Below are 25,198 nucleotides of genomic sequence, written 5' to 3'. Positions count from 1 at the left end.
GCTCTTACCTTAAAACAAGAGCCAATCACGCTAATGAGGTTTCAGAAAAGCCTTTCTTAGCTTATCAGGATGATTGGTTTGCTTTTAAAAAATGACGAAAACTCATTTCTATAAGTTAGCTTTCCGCAATTATTATGGGCCACAGTTTATATTTTTTGTGTGTATAAAAGTGTGTCTGTTGAAATGAATGTGTCACTATGTGTCTGTATGTTGAACTGTATTTATTTATCTTTAAACTGTGACTGTGTTTTGAAAAGCGTTGTATAATTAAACTTTTATTATTATTATTATCATTATTACTAATAAATCTGATGCCACATTGTATAAGATGCAATCCTCACTCACTGGGGGTCCTTGTGGTCCTATTGGTCCCACCTCTCCTTGGTCTCCCTAAAGAAGAAAGAAAATGTTAACGCACACTTTTTTTGTAAGCAGCCTTATTCTTGTTAATCTAAAATGAATCTTCACATTCATATGCATGATAATTGTAAAGCAGAAAGAATTTATATGTGAATGAACTCACCTTGTCTCCTGGCTCCCCTTTCATTCCTTTTTTCCCCTGCGGGTATAAATAAATCACTTGCTTTAAATTAATTCATCAATGATTGTTATGCAGTCTTCACTTTTATCTGTGATAAATCTGCTTCATTTTATTAGAAGGAAGTGCAATTCATTTATATGCATTTAAGTATAAAACATGCAGGGTAGTCATATGTGACTATTCAGTTGGTGATAAAGTGCACACCCGAGGTCCAATGATTCCCTGGATGCCCTGCTCTCCACGCTCACCCTTAAAAGACAAAGTGAAGAAACATGTGAACCCACAATAAAGTTTTAACAATAAGGGGGGTTTAGATTACTTTAGAATATTAGCAAAAATCTGAGTTTAAAAATGTATATTTTGGTACCTTTGGGCCAACTGGTCCTGCTAATCCAATATCTCCCTGCATGACAAAAGTAAAACAAACACACAAATAATCCAGTCTTTAATGCAGTGCAGACTATTCTCCAAAGTCAAGCTGATGACTAAACTCTGTGTCCTTCATGTCTGCTGTAAGGTACCTTCTCTCCTTTCTCTCCATGAGGACCTTGAACACCTTGTATGCCAACTCCCTCCTCACCCTGCAAGAAAAAATAAATATTACAAACAATAAAGTATTTTTAGTAATTATGCACTTAGGGTCTTTATAAGCACAAAAGCTGTAATTCAAAATTACCTTTTCTCCTTTCTGGCCTGGCAGTCCTGGTCCCCCATCAACACCAATGGGACCAGGCAAACCTGCAATGCCCTGCAGCAGTTTGCACATGTGTCAGTTTGCGATGTGAGAGACAAAGCGGGCACAGAAACGTCTCAAATTCTGTTTTATTTTTTTCTTAACTAAGCTGCCCGAACACTATCATTTTATCAGCTATGTGCTTACATCTTTTCCCGGCTCTCCTTTGTCTCCTTTCACGCCCTGCTTCCCACGTAAGCCCTTTCAAAAATAAATGAAATATAAGATATGCAAACACAACAAGACATATTATATAACAAAATAACCAAGCGGTTTGAAAATAGGCTGATATACAACATTTATGAAAGTAAATTAAAAGTAGGGATTCGGGTTTTTTTTTTGAGCAAATGTATAAAACGACAAGAAGACAGCCTTCATACTTACTTTTGTACCCGGCTCTCCGGGATCTCCCTGCGAAGTGCAAACAGTAGAAGCAGCTTTGATTGGACTGTGCTGTCAAAACATCTTTGTGACTCTTCATACTAAATACTCCAAGCTGTCTTGACATTATGTGATGTGCAGTGACAGGCATTATAAAACATCATGAATTAAAAAAAGGTGGGGTGTAATTACAATGCCCTTTTTTTTCTTTGCTTCCCTTGAATTTACGTTACCTTGACAGCTATTCCTGGTGGCCCCGGTGATCCTGGCTGACCAGGCAGACCTGGAGCTCCATTGACCCCTGGAAGACTGGGAGGTCCTGGGGGACCCTGTAACATGCAGTTAAAAGTATCTTAAAATGCCTTAAAGATTAACTTTCAAAAACTACTTGTTTATTTGTTTGTTTTTTGGGGAAATTTTTTATTTTATTTTTTTTGCCTTCTCGAAAACTCACTGAGGAGCCTGGCTCTCCTTTTCGTCCGGGCACAAAATTTGCATCTGTACCAGCTATGACGTATCCCGGCTCTCCCTGAGAGGAAGGCAAAAAAAAAAAAGACTCTGTTCATTGTTGTTGCAGCATACAAATCTTAAAAGTGCATAAACATCTGTCTCATGAATAGAAAGCAAAATTAAATGCATGGATTACACTTACTCTCTCTCCTCTCTGTCCCTTTGGACCAGGGAGCCCAGGTGGACCCTACCATGAAAAGACTGTTTCAAAAATCCTTTACAGTCTCCAAAGAATATAGATGACACAATTAATCAATCTATTTTTTTTTTTACAGATATTTTGTTCTCACCATGTCACCTGGAACACCTGTAGGGCCCTGGAAATTTAGAAAGTAATCATATTTTCAGGTTCAGATCAGATAAGTGTGAAATTCTGTTCTATATGGATATACAAGCGTGAGAAAAGGAACGTTCTTGTAGCACTATATGCAGACCTATGATGCACTGCACAACAAATTAAACACAGCATATCAGCACAAACACCTCATGCCAACTGTCAAGCACGGTGGTGGAGGGGGGATAACTTTGCTCCTTGCAATAAGTAGATCAAATGTGAGGCCATCTCCGTACGTCCTGTCGAAGTTCAGACCACAACCTGACTGAAATGCTTGGACCTCAAGAGAGCTGTGCATACACTCTTTGCACAGGACTGCTTATACTGCTGTAAAATCATTTTCATATGACTTTAGGTACCCGTTGGCCAGCAGAACCCGGTTGTCCAGTTCTTCCTGGGCGACCTGGCAAACCAGGAACACCGTCAGTTCCAGGAAGTCCCTGTCAAATCAAGACATTAGAGTCAGTCCTGAAAATAAAAATATTAATAAAAATATATATATATATTAAATAACAAATTGCAGAGGGACACAAATACTACTGCACTGTTAGTGGTTTCGATACAGCATTTAAACATAACACTAATTGTATATACTGAATTCAAAGAAGACAGTACACGGGAACTAATTTAATGCAAATGGTTTAAAAGACGAGGTTTCACATACTTTTGAAGCTGAAATGCTCTACAAACATCTTAATTCATGTTTTGTTTACATGCAACTCTTGTTGCTAAAACTATTTTGCTTTTTGTCACTCATACTGCATGTGCTAGTATAAGGTAATAAAGGGCAGATGTTGAAGACAACAAATAATAACTAAGGCATTTATGTGTAATGTGCACAAACAACCTTATTATTATTTATGTACATATATTCATGCACATACAATTAACATATGCTGTATGTGCTGATGCTTACCCTTTCTCCTTTTTCTCCTTTTGAAGATGTGAAAGGATCAAACTCTCCAGGGCTTTGTCTGAATCTCTACAACAACATTAATAATTGTTATTTTTTAAAGGTTTGGTTGATGATAAGTAAAAAAGTGTATCTGAATATACAAGGGAGAAGCGGGGCCAGTGAAAAACTGAATAGAAGGGAGAATAAAGTTTAAGCGTATTATTTAAAAGGCGACATAAAGTAAGAACAAACATACCAGACCAAGACCCAAACTGTCTCCCTGAAAGAATAAAAGATTATCAAAAAATAAAGAAATAAGTTTATGAAATGTTACAGGAAAAAATGCATCAGTTTTGCCTGAGTCAAATACAGTAACTCACCTTTTCCCCTTTTTGGCCCTGAAAAAACAGAAAATTCATATGATTAATCACTGCAGAATAACAAGGTTTAACAACTCACGATTATAACTTTGCAGGAGAAAGAATCAAACAAACCTTCATGCACTGAGTTAGGCATGGACCCTCGGGCTTAAGCATCTCCTCTGGGTCATCAGTGGGGGTGTCTAGCTGAGCACCCTGAAAATGAAAAAAAATGAATGCATTACAAACTATTCAACTGACTTTTAAGTAGACTACAGAAGCAGAGAAGGCTCACTACAAAGCTTCTTTGAATTTGCTCGTCAAGAATAATTTGAATTCCTATTATGCAACACAAGGTTGTATAACAAATTTGAGATGTAGTCTGTTTGTGCTACCAAAAATTCTGAATGAATTATTCACTATTTGAGTCATAAAAGTAAAGCTACTGTTTGCAGTGAAGGGGGGGGGATCTCAGAGCTTCACACGTGTAGTCTTGTGGCCTGAAGAAAGAAACTTCAAAGTTAATTGGTTAAGCAGCAGAGGCACCACATGTAGTGCCAGTTGCTGAATTTCCCAGTTAGGACACTTTTTTATGCTCGTCGCTATAAGTGACTTAGTGACTTGGAAAGTTCTATCTGTGATATTGATTCAGAGAAATTTGAAGCTGTTTATCTGCTGCACCTAAAAAAACCCCCAAAAAAACAGGTGTGTCTGTCTTTGCCTCCTTTCTTCTAAAATCAAAAATCACCTGCTTATTTTTTTCCTTACAATGTGCAGTTGATTGTTCTCTGGCTACCACACCGCAAGATTGCTCATGTCCTCAGGTTATGAACAAGAAAAATACATGTACATCCACAACAAAAGAGGGGCAGGTGCTGGCCCGACAACAAGTAAACAACAAAAGGAAAAAAATCAACTGCTTGAACACTGCAGAGCTCCGTTTTTTCCTACTGATTGCACCAGGAAATCTATGACGTTTCTACCACACCTACTCATTTTTAGAAAAGAAATTTTGAGTTTCATTATTGAATGCGAAGCTCAAATCAGCAGCATTCACAGAGGCTTTATTTATTATCAAGGTGTGTGAAGACGGGGGACAGTGGAGCCAACTGCTGAGGATCTATGTGGACAGGTCTATTGTCTTTTATGAAAAACCAGCCTCTCAAAACACATCATCAGAAATGGGCTGAGTCTGCAGTTACGTCCTCCGGTCTGACGTCAAGTAAAGAATGGTGACGTTTTCTCACCTGCAGAGCCTTTGTGTGCAAATTTAAAATTAACTGGATGGACCTTCTCCCTGGAGAAGGGAGCCGGAGATCGACAGACGGATTGGGGCTGCAGCTGCAGTAATGCGGACGCTGCACCGGTCCGTCGTGGTGAAGAGGGAGCTGAGTGTAAAAGCGAAGCTCTCAATTTACCGGTCGATCTACGTCCCTACCCTCACCTATGGCCACGAGCTGTGGGTAGTGACCGAAAGAACGAGATCGCGGATACAAGCGGCAGAAATGAGCTTCCTCCGAAGGGTGGCTGGCCTCTCCCTTAGAGATAGGGTGAGAAGTTCGGCCATCCGGGAGGGGCTCAGAGTAGAGCAGCTGCTGCTCCACATCGAAAGGAGCCAGCTGAGGTGGTTCGGGCATCTGACAAGGATGCCCCCTGGGCGCCTCCTGGGTGAGGTGTTCCAGGCATGTCCCACCGGGAGGAGGCCCCGGGGCAGACCCAGGACACGCTGGAGAGATTATATCTCTCGGCTGGCCTGGGAACGCCTTGGTATTCCCCCGGATAAGCTGGAGGAGGTGGCTGGGGAGAGGGAGGTCTGGGCCTCTTTGCTTAGGCTGCTGCCCCCGCGACCTGGCCCCGGACAAAGCGGATGAAAATGGATGGATGGATGGATGGACCTCTGTGTAATACATGGTCATTAGACACAAATAATAGGCTCCACAGGTGTTTTAGAAGATCCACCTACACGTGCAAGTATGTTCACTTTACAGGCACAGTATAAAAGCTGTCCCAATACAACAAAATCTCCTACAACGCATACTTGTATGTATCGCTTATGAACAAAGATTTTCTACATTTACAGTCATTTATTTGTTTTAGTTTCTTACAGACAGACAAGCAATACCTTTGCCTTATTTTTTTTACCTCACCTCATCTTGTAGTTTGAACTCTGTGATGAGTTCGTCGCTACAGAGGCTTCTGATAAATTCTCTCTCCACGGAGGGAAAATCATCAAAAGTTGGTGAATAGAAGATGTTTTTGTAGCTGGTGGGAGCTGCAATTTTATTCAGTTCTTCACGATCTGCATTCGAAACTCCAACTGCCAGGACGCTGACCCCTACAGAGACACAATCGTAACATGATAACTGAATATTTTAGTTTAAACTTTTAATGAGTGAAAAATCCGTTCACGTGTTTTGAACAGTTTATATTATAACTCACCCAAGGCGCGGGCAATTCTGGAGGGTGGCACCACATTGTCTTGGGCCTTGCCATCTGTAAACAAAACCAGAACATGGGGTACATCCTGCCTCATCCCATGAGCCTCCTGGAACAGTTCTTGCAGAACATAGCTGATGCCTTTTCCTGAGGAACAAAAGAACAAAAACAACAAAAAATAAGTTTTAAGAGAAAGTAATATGACTTTTGGTTAAATTCTGGTGGATTATGTTTGCTAGTTTTCCAGCACTGTAATGAGATTCTTCAGCCATGTTATTATTTGTGGTCCTGGACCATATGAATTCTTGTATCATCTCACTGATTCAACAACTTTTCTTTCTTTCTTTTTTTTACACAAAATTCAATTTGCCCATGCACAATAAAAGATCATCTCATATGATACTAACTACATCAGCAGTCAGTGTGCAGGTGTTTGGTAACAGAACAGTGTGACACCTGTTAAAAAGGCTATGGTTTTCAATACAGGAAATAGTAAAAGAGGCTCCTGGCCCACTGAAGATAGCTGGCAAAATGAGACAAAGCATGGTGCACATCTGTGTGAGTATCACCAACCGGTTTTGGTGTTGCCCCCTCCATAACGCAGCGCTCTGAGAGCCCTGAGCACAGAGTTTCTGTCTTTGAAGTCATTAAGGCGGAATTCAATGCGAGGCTCATCGCTGTAATGAACCACAGCTATCTGAAAGAAGATTGAGAGAGTGAGAAAATGCACATCATCATAACAGCAATATAAAGGATTTTTAGATCACAGCTGACTGTGATGAAACTTCATTCTTCAAAACAAAGATCATAAGAACTATATATTTGCTTGTGCTTGCCTCCTTGGCTGACAAAAAAATGGCATTATGCCATGTGTCTCCTTTCTGCCAATGTTTGAGTCTGATTCAGCCCATTTGGTGGAGAAGAGCACATTATGTTACTGCTAATGGTCTAAGCCTGCACATGAGACTCACCTTCCGGGCAGCTATTATGACTCAAAAACTGCAATCGAGTCCAATTTGTAATTGTCTAAACAGACTCACAGCCAAAGTGATAAAATTAAACACCTGAAAGTTTTATCTTCAGCACAGTACAAAGAAAAGTTTTTACTGAGCAACTAACCTGCGTGCCCTGTGAACCAATTACGGGGAAGTATGTAGCCACTCGAAATATGAAGTCTTTCATCTTCCTAAAGTTGTCAGTGCCAATGCTCGACGACTCATCCACCAAGAACACTATATCCGCTTTGGTCTTACCGCACACTGGACAGAAACAGGACAGAAAACAGTTCTAACTAAAAAATATGCTACATATTATTTAGCATGAGGGAAAAAATATAAGAGAATCTCTAAAATACCTGGTTGTGGTGGTGTTTTTTTCTCTGTCACTCTACTCAGTGTGGTTAATCGAAAGGACGTGACTGCTCCTGCCTTGCCCTCAGTGACACTTGGCTGAACGTGGGGCTTCTTGGTTGTTAAGGACTCAGTTGGAAGCACAACATCAGGGTGCCAGGTGGTCCTCATGGGTGATTGAGCAGTGGTTGTGTTGATGATAGAGGCAGTCTGGGAGTCCCCAGTGTTAGGTGGGGAATGGGGGGGCACTGTAGGTGGCACAGGCTGGACTGTTAACGCTGGGCGAGCTGGTCCCACTGTGATACACAGAACCATAACAAATAAATCAAACGCTTGAAGTCTCTGGAGTCAAACAGAGTCTTTGCTGGAACAACAAATGGGATTGCAAAGGAAGCAATAAAACACTGCTGCAGCATTCTTCAGTTTGGGTTTTCAGCTTGTACCAGTCTTAGGAAAAAGCTCCTGTAGGTGTTCACTGAATATCAACAAACAGAACAGCTGACAATAGAAAGCTAAGAAAGATGCATGGGTAGTCAGACAAATAGGTTCAACATTTTAAAGCATTCATGAAGTTTAGAATAAGATGGCCATATGAGAGATGTAGTGCTAAATAGCTTAACACTTAGCTAAGATAGCATTTCTTTTCTTCAGGAAGCTAATTTGAGCTTTGTCAATTTTATGCTTACAAAAATAAAAATACACACACAGTATAGTGTGATGTGACTGTAGGTATTATAGCCTGATCAGTGGATGTATTAAAGTAAACAGAAGGATCTGAAGTGTATGTCTGTCATTCAGTCAAACAACTTGGAGAGAGTCTTACATATTCTCTGATACATGGTGCTTATAGGCCCCTCCACTTCTCCATACAAAGGTCTGATGGTGAAAAGATATGTTCTGCCATACAAGAGATCACTGATCTTATAGTAGGTGAATCCAGGGCCAAGGATTTCTGTTTTTGTGTCAAACACTGAAAAAAACATACATAGAAAACATGGTGTTGCAAAGTGATCACTTGTGACAGTATGGATTCAAGAAATAAGAAATAGGAAAATAAATCTTTATACTAAAATGGATTTGAGTGTATAAAAAGGAAAGCAAACAGTATTTTTTTAATAACCTGTAAAATAATGTGTCAAATCTACAAATAAAAATGATATATCTGAACATCTGGTGACAAATTACATGTACGGAGATTCTATCAATTATGACAATATTACTTTAGGAATTTTGTTAATAAGACTTTTCACCTTATTAACAAAAGGGCGCTTATGTTGCCACTTTATTCACAAAAGACATATCATGGTTAAAACACTTTGAAATCTCTAAACAATTATTCCTGGCATGCTGGGATACTTGTGTTTTATTCAGGCAAATATTGCCTTTTCAGACCAAGACCTGCTAAATAAAAGAATGTTTATGGCAGGTCTCTGTATGCAGTGTAATATCATTTACATAATATGTAATTCATCTCTGGAGCCTAAAAGAAAGTTGCATGAATTATAAGAAGGTGCTTTATCAAGTTGTGGTTGCTTACTGACCTGAGATGTGCCTCCAGGAGAGGCGATATCCTGAGGCACCAGCTACGCGTGTCCAGTTCAGAACAGTACTGTTATCTGTTGTATTCAAAGCAACAAATCCTTCTACTTTGGGAAGATCCACTGAAACACACAAAATAGCTCTGATGAATAATGACATAAAGAAACAAGTGACATTAGGTGGATTTATTATATCATACGTCCTAATGAATATAAACTTTAACATTCCCAGTATTAGGCCCATATATGTACATAAAAGTTTTTTTTTTTGCATCCACCACATTAGATTTTAAATTAGGCCATCAATATGTGATTGAAGTGCAAACTTTCAGCTTTGACTCAAGAGGTTTGACAAAAGTTTTGAATGACTTGTTCCTGAAATACAACCATTTTAAACGTAGTGATTTTATGAGGCTCAAAGTAATTGGAGAAGTTTTTCATAGCCTCTGATAAAAGATTTTGAGTTGACTCAAAGTGTTTAACTTGCATTTTGGTAGCTGCTCATTGGAACTTTCAATACGAGGTACTTTTAAATCTACTAAATTTTAAGCCACCGTAGTGGCATTTACACATAATCTGTTTAAGGAAACTGGTGAAACATATATTACTGAACATTTCCCTGAAACTCAGACTGTTCCCTACTACCAGGGCCAGGCAGGACTCACAGGTACGTGCTGTGACCAGGACAGCGCTTCCTTCCCTGCTGCCCACCATGGAGGACACCTGGATCTTGTAAGCTGAGCTCTCTCGCAGGTTGCGGATGGTGTAGGAGGCAAAATCAGCCGATACCACATGGGACTTCTCATCACCCCCTAGTGCACAGAATAATTAAATCCAGCATGAAAGTGTCAAACAACCGTGTTTGCAGTCATTTACGGATGAAACTGTTATACAATGAGTCACAAGAGTCTAAACTGAGGAGTGGTAACTCATTATGCTGCTAGATGCTGTAATAGGAAAATACTGCAAATATTTTAATTTAAGACATGCTTAATATTTTCATCGACCCGAGTGAAAAAAAAATTTCTCAGCTTCTCTGATCCAGAGATGTAAATGCAGTTGTAATTCTACTGTATATTATGTCTACTTGTTCATAGCCTGAGGCATTAGAATACACATTTGGGTGGTTTCTTACCAAGAAATGGGATCCAAGAGATTTTGTATCCAGAAGCCCCTGATGCTTTTTTCCAAGATAGTGTGAAGGAATTTACTCCAATGTCCTCAACCTTCACCTCCCTCACTGGCTGGATTGGATCTGACTCTGACACTGCAGCTAAGCATAACATAACATGACCACAGGAGATGTTAATCCAGGTTTTATACCATAAAGCTGTGACAATTTTTTTTTCACATCACAATGCATTAAGGACCCAGAAATCATAAAATATGTGATTAAAATATCTGAAAAAATTGCTGATGTGACTTTACTTACCCCTCCCTATTATTTTAGACTGTAATAAACGTAGCACTTGAAGCTCGGAATAACACTCTGACAGTGACAGTGATAGAATGATAGCAGCCCTGCTGACTTGGACTCAGTGACACATACTACAAGTGACAGCAGCAGGAACTGTGGTTATAACGGGAAGACCAAAGTACATGACATGTCAGTCAAACGGCGACACTTACGAGGGTTTATGTGGCACAGATTGGGGAACTTTGCCGTACCCTTCCCATTTAATTACGATGGGGGCACAGCTGCACAGAGCCATTTTAGATCTAAAGATGGCTCATGATAAATTCAAAGTCACTGAGACTTCACATATGTTTAGTACCTGTGAGCTGAGATAAGGAGATTTCTGGTCCCTCTGAGTTGCCATACACTGCACAGATGGTGACTGTGTAGGTAGACTGTGGATTCAGGTCTTTGAGACGATGGAAGAGGATGCTACGATCCAGGTACTGGACTTGGGGTTTGCTATTATCTGCAAGCATCAGACGAAAACAAAACAAAAGACAAATTATCCATCTATCTGTTGTAAAGATAATGTATGGTAAATAGAGGGTCTTTAATCGGGCTGGCATGCTGGCATGCTTTAAAATGGTGTAATGGGAAGGAATAGGTATAAATATATTACCTGTTTTCCATGAGAGTTTGTACTCGGTGGCTCCAACGATGGGACTCCACGCCACATCTATAGTGGTGCTTGTGTAGGATGTCACCTTGAAGTTAGAGACATAACCCAAAGGAGCTGAAAAAATGAAAGAAAAAACATCAAGGACTGATCTTATAAATACCCTGTTTCAAGTAAAAAAGATGAATCACAAATCTTTGGCGTTTTTGATTTCCTCATCGTGACTTTTTTTCTTAAAGCCCATTTTGGAAGTTGCTGAAAGTCTGCTGATCACTAAACGCACTGCTCACTTCAGTGTCAGGACACCAATTCGTTGGGTGTGGTTACACATGTAACAGAGGTCAGTGACGATGTGTGTGGTCATGGTTAATACAAACAAAAAAGTCTGTTTAGCATGTAGTGTTGCCCCCAAAATTCGTTGTGCATTGCACCACTGAATTCAATTCTCTCCTCATGAACCATTTACATATCAAAATTTCTTATCAAGGTTTCAAGGTTTGTTTGCATTCATCTTTATAAGGTTTAATGTTTAGTTTTTAATATTTTTCGTCCCAGGCATTGTTAGCTTGATAGTGAAAGCTTGATATAAGTGCTCCTGGATATCAGTGGAATGATGTGATATCATTATTACGTCACCTGTGTGCATGCACCCACAACAGACAAAACAGAGAACCAATAATGGGAACAGCTCCACAGCTCTACTGCTTATAGACTGTGCAAGCTGGCATATCTGAGTACTTTCAGTAATACAGAGAAGTTTGAAAAACTATTTAGCTTTCTAGTTTCAGTCATGAAAAAAACCCTTTTAGACTTTAAGAGAAGTGACAGAAGTAGGAACTGTGGTTGAAATGGAGTCATTCCTGTGCCCCAAGGGTCCTATGTTCCTGAGCTCTAAAAGGCACATAATGGGAAGCTGGAAAAATGCATATTTTCCAGCTAACTAAGCACCTAATGTGACTTATGACTTATGGGCTATTGTGGGTACGCGTCAAAAAGTTCTATAGAGTGTTACCCAGTGTTTTTGTATGTGTGTGTCTGCAATAGAATGGTAAAGCAATATTGAACTGAGGAAACATAGCATCATAAGAACATAGATATACTCCTGTTACCATGGCCACATGCCAATCAAACAAAACCAGATCTCTTTCTCTCGCCATTATACTTACTGAATGACTGAGATGACACCGCACAGAGGAACAAGACAACTAGAGGTCAGATTTCATTGATAACAGCCAGTAAGCATCCTGGGAAGCTGCTCCGGTAAGTGTGGAACACAATTTTTAAAAATAATATTTATTACATCTTTACTTCCTTCTAATAAACACTAAAGCTACACCCAAAAGTTTTCTGGGGGAAAAAAGTCTATTGAAAAAGATTAAAAAAATGGCTTATTCCTACATTTGAATATGATGTCTGGTGAACAAGGTTACTTACAAGTTCTGAAGGTGGCAGCGATGCCAGGTCCAACCGCAGCGCCAAACAGCACGTAAAGCGTCAGGACATACTCCGTATCATGGGCTACATTTTTCAGCTGGTACTGTGTAGTGCTGGTGTTCAGAGCCAATTGTCTGGGACGATCCCGACCAACAAACTCTAGAAATAATATTAACATTACAGTTAGTCTGTTATTCCTCAGTGACTTCAAACTTTCACTTCGTATCAGAGGCAAATATCCTCCTTCTTTCCCTGTATTTCATCGCAAGCTACTGTCATGTTGCTATGGTTAAAGTGTCCATTGAGAAAATAACCGAGTTGAGAATATCTGCAAAAAACAAGGGTAAACAGCGGCAGACAATAGTGACTGAATAAATCACCTGGGGTGGGTCTCCATGCCAGTCTGTATCCTGTAGCCCCCGGGACACTGTTCCATGAGACGACTGCAGTACTTGTGCTCACAGCAGATACTTTCAGAGTCTGTACTGAACTACTTTCCACTGACAGAAAGAGAGATAGTGAAAGACAAAGAGGACTGTTATGCATCTTATCTACTGCTTTGGTGCAATTTTATTTTGAAAATTTTTAATTACATGTCTTGATTTTCGCAGTGGTGATAGGCCCCTCAATGTCTCCAAAGATGGGGTTGATGGTGATGGTGTACTCAGAGCCTGTGTGGAGGCCCTGTATCATGTAGAAGTTAAAATTGTCCCCGAGGTTTATGTTTTCTATGTGGCCTTCTACAAGATATAAAGTGACATTTAAGCAAAGAGATGTATTAAATTAAATATTTCGCATTTTAGCTGTTTCGCAAGAAAGGTACTTAACCACGATACCTGTAGATGCCCATGTCAAACGGTATCCTGTAGCACCTTTAACTGATGCCCACCTTGCTTGAACGGTGTCTGTGGTGGCATTTTGGACCAGAAACTGATGAACTGGCACCAACTTCACTATTAAGCACATCCCACACATACATGCAAAGGTAAATTTAGGTAAATTATACACAATGACATGACAGAGTAGAGAATAGAGTCTGCTTGCTAATATTTTTTACTAAAACAATACCACCCTGCTGTGGAAATATTGTGGTACTGCACTTTAATATTTGCTCTTAGGTGTTGTTTGAAGAGACATTTAAAGCAGTTAATAAACTGCTTCCAGTGTGCCGGAGCGTGCTCTCTGGCTTTCCTGTTTATGTAAATGAACATAATGATGGGGTTTTGAGCCAAGCTAATAAACTTACATGTCTTCCCCACTACTGAAACCGGTTTACTTGGTCCTTCAGGGTACACAGCATAAATACTGACAGTGTACTTCTTATCCTCCTCCAGACTGTCAATCACATGAGAGGAAATGTCTCTGGGAAGCAGCTGCTCATAAATGAATCCTGGTCTGTTGGCTGGAGAACAATCATAAATGCACAAGAAATAATACTTTAAAAAAAACCTCTTTATTAGAACCCATTACAGCTTTCTTTCAACAAACCCCTCTGGAAACAAAGTTAACATCTAGCATGCACTTATGTCAGCATACATCTCGGGATGAAGATCTTGAATCCATTTAGCTTCCCCTGGGGGGGTGTCCAGCCGAGGCGCAGGGAGAACAGGCCCTCCTCAATAACACGGAAGTTTGAAACTTCGGGCAAAGGCGCTGAAAGACAGACACCTGTTGCTCAGGGAAAGATGACAGCATACAATTAAAAATAGAGACACTAGGTGCATGAGCAGACACTCACTTGTCTTTACTTTGATTGTCGCAGAGTCTCCTATGAGGCCTGGGTACATGGCATAGACGGTGAGGGAATAGTCGGTTTTGGGACTCAGCTCTGTCACCATGGCTGTGCTCACATCTGCCTTCAGATCCATCTGTTACATACACAGACAGCAGAACAAAAGGATCTGAGTGTGTGTATGTTTGAGTGTGTATGTTGTGTTTCCCTGAGACATAAAGTGGAAGACAGAATGATGTTTAGAAGAAGACGATTGATTAAGAGGAAGAATGTTCAAGTCAGAGCCGAAGATAAACATACCTGGAGGCTCTGCAATGGAACAGAGAGACATTTTTGGGAAGTACGCTTACATAAATATCCTGCTGTTTTGCCTTTATTGCTTCAATTTCATTTATATATCTAACTCTAAAAACCACTGACATCTTTACAGTTTGTTTAGACTTTTGTCCACGATAATTAAATTAGGTTTTATGTTGCGTTTTATAACATAATGCAGAATCTAGGCAGAAACAAAGAAGCACTGATATCATTGAGACGACTGCTCATGTTGATTGCTTTTGTAAATGTTTCACCGAGTTTGGAGTGCTACACAATGACTGCAGGAGAGATAAATCTCACTGAAATGAGTCCACTACTTAGACTGATCACAGGGGTGAGCTGCTGTTGTCAGCTGTTTTAACTTTTAATATGAGAAGTTCATGTAATCGATGTGTTTTAAAGAGGAATTCCATGGAGAGTGAGGTGATTAATCAGCAGTAAAAAAAAAACTGAGATAAATGGTAAATGGTAAATGGCCTGTATTTATATAGCGCTTTACTAGTCCCTAAGGACCCCAAAGCGCTTTACATATCCAGTCATCCACCCATCCACACACACATTCACACACTGGTGATGGCAAGCTACATGTCCAACTAATTCATGAATTAAATGCTTTACTGTCTATGAAAGTCAGTATGATGACATATTGCATGCTCTAGCTCAACAATAATGCAACAGTGACCTTATCTATGGACAATTCCTCACCTGCCTCTGCTGCACAGGAAGGAGTTGTCCCTCCGAGCTCAGTGGAGTGACCAGGAGACGATATCCGGTGACATCACCCGTGGCCTGGCTCCACGTCAGTCTAAGAGAACTGTGGGCCAGTTCGCTAACCTGAAGGTCTCTGGGACCCACCACACGTTCCTCGCCTACGATTAAAAGTAAGTGTAGAAAGAGTGATGAGACAGACGGGATGAGAAGTGGAACATGGAGCAGAAAATATGCAAGTTGATGTAAAATATGTCTACAAGATAGATTATGTTAGCAAAGAAGCTGCAGAGTACAGTGAAATAAAAGAACGTTATTATTCATTTTTATTATACCTTTCAAGTGCGAGAGTGCAATACAATTCGTCAATATGAAAATGCAAACAGCTGTCAGTGAGTAGGCAGCTTTTTCAGCATATTACGAAGAACTTACTAGGCTGGAAAGTTTTCACAGGACGTGGGGGTTCAGAGGCAGTGAGGCACACTCTGCGGGACAGTTTGGGGAGGATGGTGTCCATGGTAGAGAAATCAGTGACCGGCAATAGATGCTCGGCATGTGGCTCCGACACAACCCTCCTAAGCTCTGCCTCATCAACCCCCGTGAGGCCTGGTTTTCAGTATAAATAAGAAGATAATGAAATAAAGTATTTTATGCCAAGGTGCATAAAAATGTTTCATAACCAATTCAAGATGATAAACAAAAAAAAATGTGCACATATGACAAGATTTTTTTAAAGGTATTATTAACAAATTTTTGATTATGTGGAAGTTTACTCGATTAATGCACACTGTGTGGATATTAAATGGTTTTGTTTGTATTTTTTCTGATCTCCACCAGGGGGAGGTGTTGCATTTTGACAGATTCAATATGAAAAGCTCCAATATGTGCCCATATACACATATATTTTACATATAAATAACCACAGTCGTTCAATTTCTGGAACGAATCTCAGTTTGTGCAAGTGGGCCCTAAATGCCAAGGCGTGAAGTATTTAAGTTTTCCTAATGCACAAAAGAAAACCACTGGGAGATTTTTGCATTTTGCAACTCTGAATAAGTTGTCTACAGTATGAAATTTGCACATAAACAACATGAATGTGCATGTTGATTTCTTACGAGGTCTAAGGCTGCATAGAGCAGGGAGGCGCTGACATAATTTAATTTATGCTTTCCAGGCTGCTCTAGCTCTACAGGTAATATTGGCTTTGCATTAGCGGTCAAGATTCATGTCGAGCTGCCACGCGGTGGTGATGAACGAGAGGAGCAGGTTTCGGTGTCAGTGGTGGGGGTGGGTGGGTTGGGAAGGCACAGAATTGCCTAATGAAAAATGACTGCGATTAGCACACCATTGGCTAATGAGCAGTAATTATTGCATCGCTGCAGGCTGTGAGGAGTAAGTTGTGGGCTTGTGTGCTTATGCCTGTGAGTAGGGGGAAAAGGGCAAGGTACTGTATGTGCAAGTAAACTTGGTGTGTATACATACAGAAGCATGAGCGTGCTCAGGTACTCAGAAATAAGACTCCTACACACAAATACCCACACTGAATCCAATGAATTCAAATGCACAGGACATGAATTTCTAACTGCAAACACTGCAGATAAGCGGGCAGAGCTTGGATAAAATCTGAAGGGCTGCTGCAGTGGGGATGTTGAAAGAATTCACAATAGCAACTTCCACACTCACCTACTGCAAAGACAGTAATTCCATTGTCTGCTACTGCTCTGACTGCAGCACTGACCTGGTCGTCCGACTGTCCATTTGTGATCAAAACAGCAATCTGCACAGGACAGAAAATGGCATATGTAAAGAAAAGACAATAATGTGAAGATCTGCTAATTCTTGATAAATGAATGCATAATATAAAGCTAGTAAAATGTATTATATTTAAACACATACGGGTCATTTTCAGCTGCTCTCTTTCAACCTCTGTTTTCAACTATTGTTGGCATCACTGGAGGCTTAAATCAAGCCTCCAAACAACATTTGTTTGTGTTAAAAGAGCATCCATGCAAACAGTACCATTCTCATGAAAGCCTCCAAAGCCTTTTGATGCAGTTTAGCACATAATTGAAAACATAATTAAATAAATCAGACCCAAACTCAAAGTGGAATTCAAGGATGCTGGCTTGCAGCCGAGTCTAATAATTTCCCCATTAAGGAAAATTCTCTCAGTTCACTCAAAGTTCACCCCTCAGTCAGTGAGGAAGGGAGGTGGAGAGCATCCACAGGAGAATGTAGTTGCTGCTTTGCATGCTGTACAATTCAATATATCAGCCTAATCCTCAATTCTCCACCTTCCCATATCCAGTGTGCTGTAGCAAGATGATTCACACATGCACACAGAGATAGAGAAATGATTAGAATGCTAACCAGCTGTGTTATACTATGACTACACTACAGTATTAGACTGTCAGGGAAATGTGTCTGATAGAAAAGGAGAGTTGTGGGAAAGAAAGTGTATCTGGATATTTGACAAGGAACTTCTGAGACAAGTTGGTGAATGTGGCATTTTTGTTAGGATCCAAGAAATGCACCAAGCCCAATTTAACACTTGTTTTTTTAAGGTCATTGGCATAAACCAAGTTGAGTCACTGTGGATGACCATCTGTTGGATGTTTAGCAGTCACGCCTTATCTCCATCTGATAATCGATGAAAATCTGTGGTGGAAAATGTATTTTCTTTATCTTTTATTTTTCCTCCAAAGCACCAGAGAAAGCAAAATAAATCCTGTTCCCTGTTGCACCTTTCAAATATTATCAATTTGTATTCTCAGCATATAACACGATGGTTTAATCAGATTCACAGCTGTGTGAGAATGGTAAACCTGTTTATTTGTTTTTTCCACATGTCCTGTGGAGTGGAAATATAGATTCCTGACTAGTCATTTCCTTTCACACAGGGCCGAAACAGACAGTACATGCATGTTTTTGCAGCATGGGTAGTAATCTCAAATCAATAATTTCCCCAAAGCCTGTGAAACAACATGTTGTCAAAAATTACCAAGATTTAAATTTCTCTTTTTCAGTGTATAACAATCCACCTCGCTGTGTAAAGCAGCGTACCTTCGGGACAGAATCCCGCCTGATGACGGGGCTGAAAACAGAGTCGACCAGAAACTGGAGTGCCATGCCAGTCCTCCTGGATCCACCTTCATAGGGAAGGTCTTTGATGGCTCTGAGTACCTCCTCAAGGGAATTGTAGTCTGTCAAAGCAATCCGCATCCTGCATGGACATAGAAGCACAAAACTGGATCAGATAGAAACATTTTTCCACATTAGACCACAGAACTGTGTATTCTGTCACCTTTCCATCAGAACCAGCAATAACTCCTTCAGCTATAGTAGCTCATCTGTTGGATCAGACAACACAGGCTAGCCTTTGCTCCCCTAGTGCATCAATGATCCTGTTGCTGGTTCACTGGTGTTCCTTCCCCAGACCACCTTTGATAGATACCAACCACTACAGACTAAAAATAGCCCAGAAGAGCTGCAGACAACCCAGTTGTCTAGCCACCAACATCTGTTTCTTGACAAACTTGCTCAAATCCTTATCCTTGCCCATTTCTCCTTCTTGTAACAAATCAAACACATCAACTTTCAAGGACAAAAGGTTCATGTGCTCCCTAGTATATCCCACTAGATACTGGAGCCATAATGTAGAGATGATCAGTGTTATTTACGTCTCCTGTCAGTGGTCATAGAAAGTGATCATGTAGAAAAGACAGCTGAATATAATTAATGCCAAGCTGCCACAAAGGTTCATGCGATGTGCCAAGCTCAGGACTGACTTCTACCTTGGAACATCCCCAAAGACAGTGACTCCAAAACGGACCCCATCAGCTCCGACCACATTGTCCTGAAAGGAGGAGATGATGGCTGAGATGAAGTCTTTGATTCTGGAAAAGTCTTTATGACCCACGCTCCAGGACTCATCCACCAGAAACACTATGTCGGCCTGAACCACTGTCCTGCATGCTGAGGAAAGAAGAAAAGATTAATTAATATGTGTAAAATGGTAGCATATACATGAAGCATAGAAAGACACAATAAGATATATTTTAAGAAGATTCAAAAATTAAAAAGAAATGCACTAATACTAATACGTAGCTATTATTCCATTACCTCGTCAGTAACTTCAAAAAAGGTGAAACTTCTATATATCTCTATACTCTCTATATCCTTTTTTGTATTTTTATGGCTCGTGGATTGTGAGTTCTCCAAATTCTAATTCTACATAAATACCCAACAGTTCCTGAAAGCTATGCTGCCTACAGATTGGTAGAAACTGTTATTAACCACTTAAATGGCACTTTACACCGTGGTTTACTGACACATATCGTTTGGTTACCAGGGTAATATCGGTTCTCTGAAAACCGACTGAGAAAACCAAGTGAGGTTTTAAACAGAACTCACTTTTTTTAAATTTACTTAACTAATATTGCCCTCATTTGAGCTCATTAACTAAATGTTTTAATCTATTATCTATCACTATCAGTGCTACTTTAATAACTTTTAGTATTATAAATTGCCCAAGCCATATTTGAATATTTTATCCTTTAGTTAAAAATGCAATCTATCATTTTCAGCTACTGAATTTGGGTTTTTTTTTTCTTTTTTTGCTGGTTTCAAGACTTGAATAAGACATTTTATCAAAATGTAATTCTCCATTACATTTATCTTTAAGGGTTTCCCTCTGAAACCTCAAAAACACTAATTTAGCCTCCTGCTGCTTCAGACATCTTTAATTCCTACACTGACCACCAGATAGCAGTCTTGTTCCACCTTGCTGAGGGGATTCCTTTCATTTGCTTCTGTCATGCAGCCAGAGCCTCACACAAATCCTTGTGAATTTTTAATGAGACACAAGTGAGCCAAAGAGACTATCAATATTCTGAGCACTCCAGCAATAAAACTTTAGTACAGCGATGAGAAACGCTTAGAATAATAAGGTAAACACACCCAAAATCAGGGTCAGTACCCTTGCCCAAGCAAACAAACACATTTAAAATAAGAATCTGCTGGGTTTGATGGGATTTAGATGCTTTTTTGAGTGAACTGGTGCACTGAATACGCAAGTGCACCGACACATATTCACATGCACAAACTGCTGTGTCTGCAAACACCTTGTAAGTCAATATTCTGGTATTGCATATGCAATAAACCAAAGTGACAACAGCATTGATTAGGCTAGTGAATAGGAGATAGGTGCAACTGATTGTTCTGTAAGTGATAAGCGATTCTCTGCTGTCTTCTATTTCATTATCAAGCTTTCTCTCCTCTATTATCTCACCCTTCTTCCTTTGGCTGCAATCCCAGGATTCACTGGGGGTGACATATGTCTTCAGCCCATAGCGGCCTAACATTATGTTCCTCCTCACACACCTATACATTTCTGGCCATACACCAAGGAAACAAAATATCACCGGGAATAGCATTTTGGAGGCCTCTCAAGCGCTATTATCTTTGGAAGCTGTAGTATCATATATTCAGCAACAGCAGATCTATTAGCGAGGAATTATACTCATTGATGCACTTTGAAGAGATAAAACAATGTTCATACTTTCCGGTCCGAGTTGTGCCTCATAAAAGCAACTACCTACCCTATAATAAACATGTGGCTTTTCCATTTACTGGATGCATTTCACACTTGAAGGATTTTAGTAAACGCACATAAAATGTTGTGAAGACTGAGCGAAGAAGCAGCTGGAGGTTGGTGTCTGTCAGACAGACACAGACTGGGATGGAAAACAAGATCAATTATCCAGAAGTTCGTCTGTCTAGGCTTGCAGGTGAGATCGACATGCCCAGGATAAGGACACAAAACATGCTGAGAGATTAGGAATGGTTTTCTTGAAGGTTATCTATGTTGATATCTCAAAGGTTGCATACACCTTGGTGTTGGACCACCACTGATTTCCACATTAGATGTAGCCCAGTGGCTTGAGCATATGCTGCAGAAAATTCTGCCAAGAAAGAAAAAGCCTCAGAAATATTGATGCATTACTCCAATTGCCTCTGACAAGATTAAGACATGAGATCATAAGATGTAACCCATCAGAGAGCACACATCAATAAAAATGCAATTAACAATAACATGTATTGTGCTACAAAATAATCGTTAAGAACATAGGTGAGAACAGGAAGTAGTTGCTCAATAAAGCCTATTATAAGCCTAAGGGCCCTTTGCTTTCTAGGGCTATCAGTCATTGTGGCAGCACGGCAGTATTTTTGTCTTGGTCTCCACCAACTACTGAGATTAAAATGGGATTTTTTTATATTACATTTTCCCAATGAGCCAGTTGCTAATTTTTTAGTGCATGCTGTTTGGTGTTGGGCAGGTATGCAGAGGTGTGGACTCGAGTCACATGACTTGGACTCGAGTCAGACTCGAGTCATTAATTTTATGACTTTAGACTTGACTTGAAAAAATGTTCTAAGACTTGTGACTTGACTTGGACTTTTACACCAATGACTTGGGACTTGAATTGGACTTGAACCGGTTTACTTGAAAAGACTTGATATTTTACCCCAAATATAAAATTTAACATGCATATTATATAGAGATTGAAAATGTGACGTCATTCACGGGTAGAACCGCAAAGGATTCTGGGAACTCGTGGCAAGCGGTACTAGCGCACGCAGGCTTTCAATTAAAATCAGTTATACAGCGATAAAAAGAAACACAAAAATGTCAAGAAGCTGTTGTATTATTAACTGCAATAGCCGGTCGCATGACAGCCACGGGAAGCCGACGGGTAAAGAGATCGGTTGTTATCGGATTACGTCGTTGAAGAGAAATTGTTCGAGCCATGTTTCCGAAGTAACAAAGACGCGACGGGTGGCCTGGATTGCAGCCATTCAAAGATCAAATATAACGTCCCAGAACCCTCCAGCTCACAGGTTAGTCTGCTCCAAGCATTTACACGAAGGTCAGTGTTTTTTAGTAGTTAATACGTCATTTTCATAACATAATTGGTGATATAGGTTACAAGCAAGTCTGGCGCTGAACAGAAATTGTGGCGCTATGCTCCTTTATTTATTGTGCATAAATAGTGAATTGTCCTGACACAATATTGCGTTTCGCTTCTGTTATTATGGTACATTGACAAAAACATATACGTTTATTCACAGGATAAAACAGGTTTTTTTGTATCACTAACTGCCCAGTACGATTACAGCATACAGTATTATTGTCACTGCTACATTTCTGTGATGAACCAGAAATTATTTCCACTACTAATTAATTACCGTTGAGCTCAAAGGTTATATTAATAAACGGTTAAGGAATGTGTATTTATGACGACGATTTGTGAGATTGGTAAACTTATGATACGTACGATGGTCTTTCGTTCTACACGGTGCATTTCAAGGTCCTGCACCCATCCGTCGGTAAACTGTACCTGGACTTGTTGCAGTGACCGGAAGTTACTAAACTTCATGAGTGTATGCACTCACTCCAAGAACCGTATGATTATTAATATGCATATAAATAAAGAAGCTATTTTGTGCAAAGATGTCAACTGTAAGAATGCTGTGCATAAACATTTACTCTGCTCCATGTATGATGATATAGTGACTGCTCTGTATAAAAGTGGCACACTGCTTGATAAACAATATAAGCATAAGGAACCTAACATCAGACCTGGCTGGAAAGAACATGTATCCATGTACCATGATGAAGCTCGCATAGCTTATAAATGTTGGGCCATGGCTGGAAGACCTAAACAAGGCCCAGAATTTGAACAGAAAAAATGTGCGAATGCCAGATATAAGTACGCTGTTCGCTTTATAACTAAAAATGAGCAAATGCTAAGAGCAGATTCTTTGGCCAGGAAAATGCTGTGTAATAATACAGCAGATTTTTGGAAAGAGGTGAAAGCTCTTAATAACTGTAAACCATCTCTACCATCAACTGTTGAAGGTGTTTCTGGGGCAGATAACATTGCAGCATTATGGAGACAGCATTACAGTGCGTTGTTTAACTGTATAAAAAGTGAACCATATGAGGACAATCTTGACATGAGTAATGACACAATAAGTGTAAGGACACATGAAGTATATGAAGCCATTCATAGGTTGTCTGATAATAAATCCTCTGGTTTGGATCACATCACTGCAGAACATTTAAAACATGCTAGTGTAAGGCTAGCTCCTCTTTTAGCACTCTGTTTCACTGGGTTTATGATTCATGGCATATTACCAGACTCAATGCTGTGTATTTTACTGGTACCAGTTATGAAGGACAAAGCTGCAAAAGTGAGCTGCTTGGATAATTACAGGCCAATTGCACTAGCCAGTATTTTATCTAAGGTGTTAGAAAGAATCTTGTTTGACAGAGTTAGTGTGTTCATCTCTTCTCTGGATAATCAGTTTGGCTTCAAAGCACGGCACTGACATGTGCATATATGCACTCAAGGAAATAGTCAGTTTGTACAGGGCTAAAAATTCATCTGTCCTCATGTCTTTCATTGATGCCTCTAAGGCTTTTGATCGAGTGAACCACAGAAAACTTTTTGATAAAATGAAGAGATGGGGAGTTCCTCAGTACATCGTGAGGATTCTCTCTTACTGGTACGCTCATCAGAACATGCAGGTTAAATGGGGAAGCAGTATTTCTGCCCCCTTTGGTGTCAGCAATGGTGTTAGACGGGGTGGGATTTTGTCTCCAATTTTATTTAATTTGTATGTTGATGATTTGTCCATACAACTGAGAGCCTGTAACACTGGGTGTATATTAGGTAAAGCACTGATAAATCATCTTATGTATGCAGATGACCTGGTTGTTTTTAGTCCAAGCAGTGCTGGGTTACAGGATCTTCTTAATGTCTGTACTGAATATGGTGTGCAATATGACATTGAGTACAATGCTGCTAAAAGTGCTGTTTTGATATGTAGAACCAAGCAGGATAAACAGCTAAATTTCCCTTTGTTTAAACTGGCACAAAAAACTCTTGAAGTTCATAAAAAGGTGAAATACCTCGGTCACTTTATTACTGAGCAAATGAATGATGATGATGACATATACAGACAACGGTGTAAGCTCTATGTGCAGGCAAATACTATTGCACGCAAATTCAGCTTTTGTTCACTTCCAGTTAAAGTGGCTTTGTTTAAAGCGTATTGCACACCGCTATATACTGCCCCCTTGTGGTCATCCTACAAACAATGTAGCATGCAGCAGCTGCATGTTGCATATAATGATGCGATGAGAATCCTTTGCAGGATACCTAGAAGTGGTAGTGCCAGCCAGATGTTTGTAGCTGTGGGTGTTTGGACTTTTAAAGCACTTTTAAGGAAGCTAATGTTCAATTTTAGAGAACGACTGGATGGTTCGAGTAACAGTATAATTTTAGCACTCACAGATCCGACAGTGAGTGGTTCCCGTTACTCATCCAGTCTCAGAAAGCACTGGTTAAAGTGTTTGTGTATTTATTGATTTATTTTAAGTAATTGTGTTTTATGTATATTATGGTTTTATGTTTTTACAAATGTTTTAGATACTTATTTATATACATATATATATTTAATGGTGTATACCTTGTGTTGGGGGGGGGGGGAGTGTTGTGTGTGTGTGTTTTTTGGTTTTTTTTTTGTCTTGTTTTTATGGACATGAAGTCTGCCAATTAAGATTGAATTGAATTATAAAGATCCATTAGAGTGTTCATCATATCGTCCTATATCACTCTTAAATGTAGATTTAAAAATACTGTCAAAAACACTTGCTCTCAGGCTAGAGCAACATCTACCATTGTTAATTTCTCCAGATCAGACAGGTTTCGTGAAGGGTAGGCATGGTTTTTTCAACCTGCGCAGGTTTTTGAACATATTACACACCAAGTCAACTACAACCCCTGA

The 25,198-nt window shown here is 39.8% G+C and overlaps 1 protein-coding gene across 5 annotated transcripts in view; it reads right to left on the bottom strand.

Annotated features, from left to right (window-relative positions):
• The window catches only part of col7a1l (collagen type VII alpha 1-like), a 92,083-nt gene that overhangs the window by 55,220 nt on the left and 11,665 nt on the right, over positions 1 to 25,198 (bottom strand). For all 5 annotated transcript variants that reach the window (XM_080886005.1, XM_080886008.1, XM_080886006.1 and 2 more), the window contains exons 3-42: positions 19,138 to 19,318; positions 18,407 to 18,566; positions 17,027 to 17,120; positions 15,776 to 15,949; positions 15,341 to 15,504; positions 14,324 to 14,453; positions 14,122 to 14,238; positions 13,832 to 13,987; positions 13,422 to 13,538; positions 13,179 to 13,325; positions 12,966 to 13,085; positions 12,586 to 12,744; positions 11,155 to 11,268; positions 10,852 to 11,001; positions 10,212 to 10,349; positions 9,742 to 9,888; positions 9,080 to 9,199; positions 8,362 to 8,508; positions 7,544 to 7,834; positions 7,309 to 7,448; positions 6,763 to 6,886; positions 6,193 to 6,336; positions 5,901 to 6,088; positions 3,889 to 3,969; positions 3,775 to 3,792; positions 3,651 to 3,674; positions 3,416 to 3,481; positions 2,859 to 2,939; positions 2,456 to 2,482; positions 2,308 to 2,352; positions 2,110 to 2,184; positions 1,889 to 1,984; positions 1,659 to 1,685; positions 1,422 to 1,475; positions 1,218 to 1,289; positions 1,063 to 1,122; positions 909 to 944; positions 746 to 790; positions 524 to 559; positions 346 to 390 (exon numbers count right to left, since the gene is read on the bottom strand). In XM_080886005.1, coding sequence (XP_080742131.1) covers positions 346 to 390; positions 524 to 559; positions 746 to 790; positions 909 to 944; positions 1,063 to 1,122; positions 1,218 to 1,289; positions 1,422 to 1,475; positions 1,659 to 1,685; positions 1,889 to 1,984; positions 2,110 to 2,184; positions 2,308 to 2,352; positions 2,456 to 2,482; positions 2,859 to 2,939; positions 3,416 to 3,481; positions 3,651 to 3,674; positions 3,775 to 3,792; positions 3,889 to 3,969; positions 5,901 to 6,088; positions 6,193 to 6,336; positions 6,763 to 6,886; positions 7,309 to 7,448; positions 7,544 to 7,834; positions 8,362 to 8,508; positions 9,080 to 9,199; positions 9,742 to 9,888; positions 10,212 to 10,349; positions 10,852 to 11,001; positions 11,155 to 11,268; positions 12,586 to 12,744; positions 12,966 to 13,085; positions 13,179 to 13,325; positions 13,422 to 13,538; positions 13,832 to 13,987; positions 14,122 to 14,238; positions 14,324 to 14,453; positions 15,341 to 15,504; positions 15,776 to 15,949; positions 17,027 to 17,120; positions 18,407 to 18,566; positions 19,138 to 19,318 — 4,310 coding nt within the window. The remainder of the gene's footprint in view (positions 1 to 345; positions 391 to 523; positions 560 to 745; positions 791 to 908; positions 945 to 1,062; positions 1,123 to 1,217; positions 1,290 to 1,421; positions 1,476 to 1,658; positions 1,686 to 1,888; positions 1,985 to 2,109; positions 2,185 to 2,307; positions 2,353 to 2,455; positions 2,483 to 2,858; positions 2,940 to 3,415; positions 3,482 to 3,650; positions 3,675 to 3,774; positions 3,793 to 3,888; positions 3,970 to 5,900; positions 6,089 to 6,192; positions 6,337 to 6,762; positions 6,887 to 7,308; positions 7,449 to 7,543; positions 7,835 to 8,361; positions 8,509 to 9,079; positions 9,200 to 9,741; positions 9,889 to 10,211; positions 10,350 to 10,851; positions 11,002 to 11,154; positions 11,269 to 12,585; positions 12,745 to 12,965; positions 13,086 to 13,178; positions 13,326 to 13,421; positions 13,539 to 13,831; positions 13,988 to 14,121; positions 14,239 to 14,323; positions 14,454 to 15,340; positions 15,505 to 15,775; positions 15,950 to 17,026; positions 17,121 to 18,406; positions 18,567 to 19,137; positions 19,319 to 25,198) is intronic.

The sequence above is a fragment of the Rhamphochromis sp. 'chilingali' genome (genome assembly GCF_963969265.1).
Source record: "Rhamphochromis sp. 'chilingali' genome assembly, chromosome: 7".
Classification (NCBI taxonomy): Eukaryota; Metazoa; Chordata; class Actinopteri; order Cichliformes; family Cichlidae; genus Rhamphochromis; species Rhamphochromis sp. 'chilingali'.
This window is presented reverse-complemented; position numbering and strand designations above follow the sequence as displayed.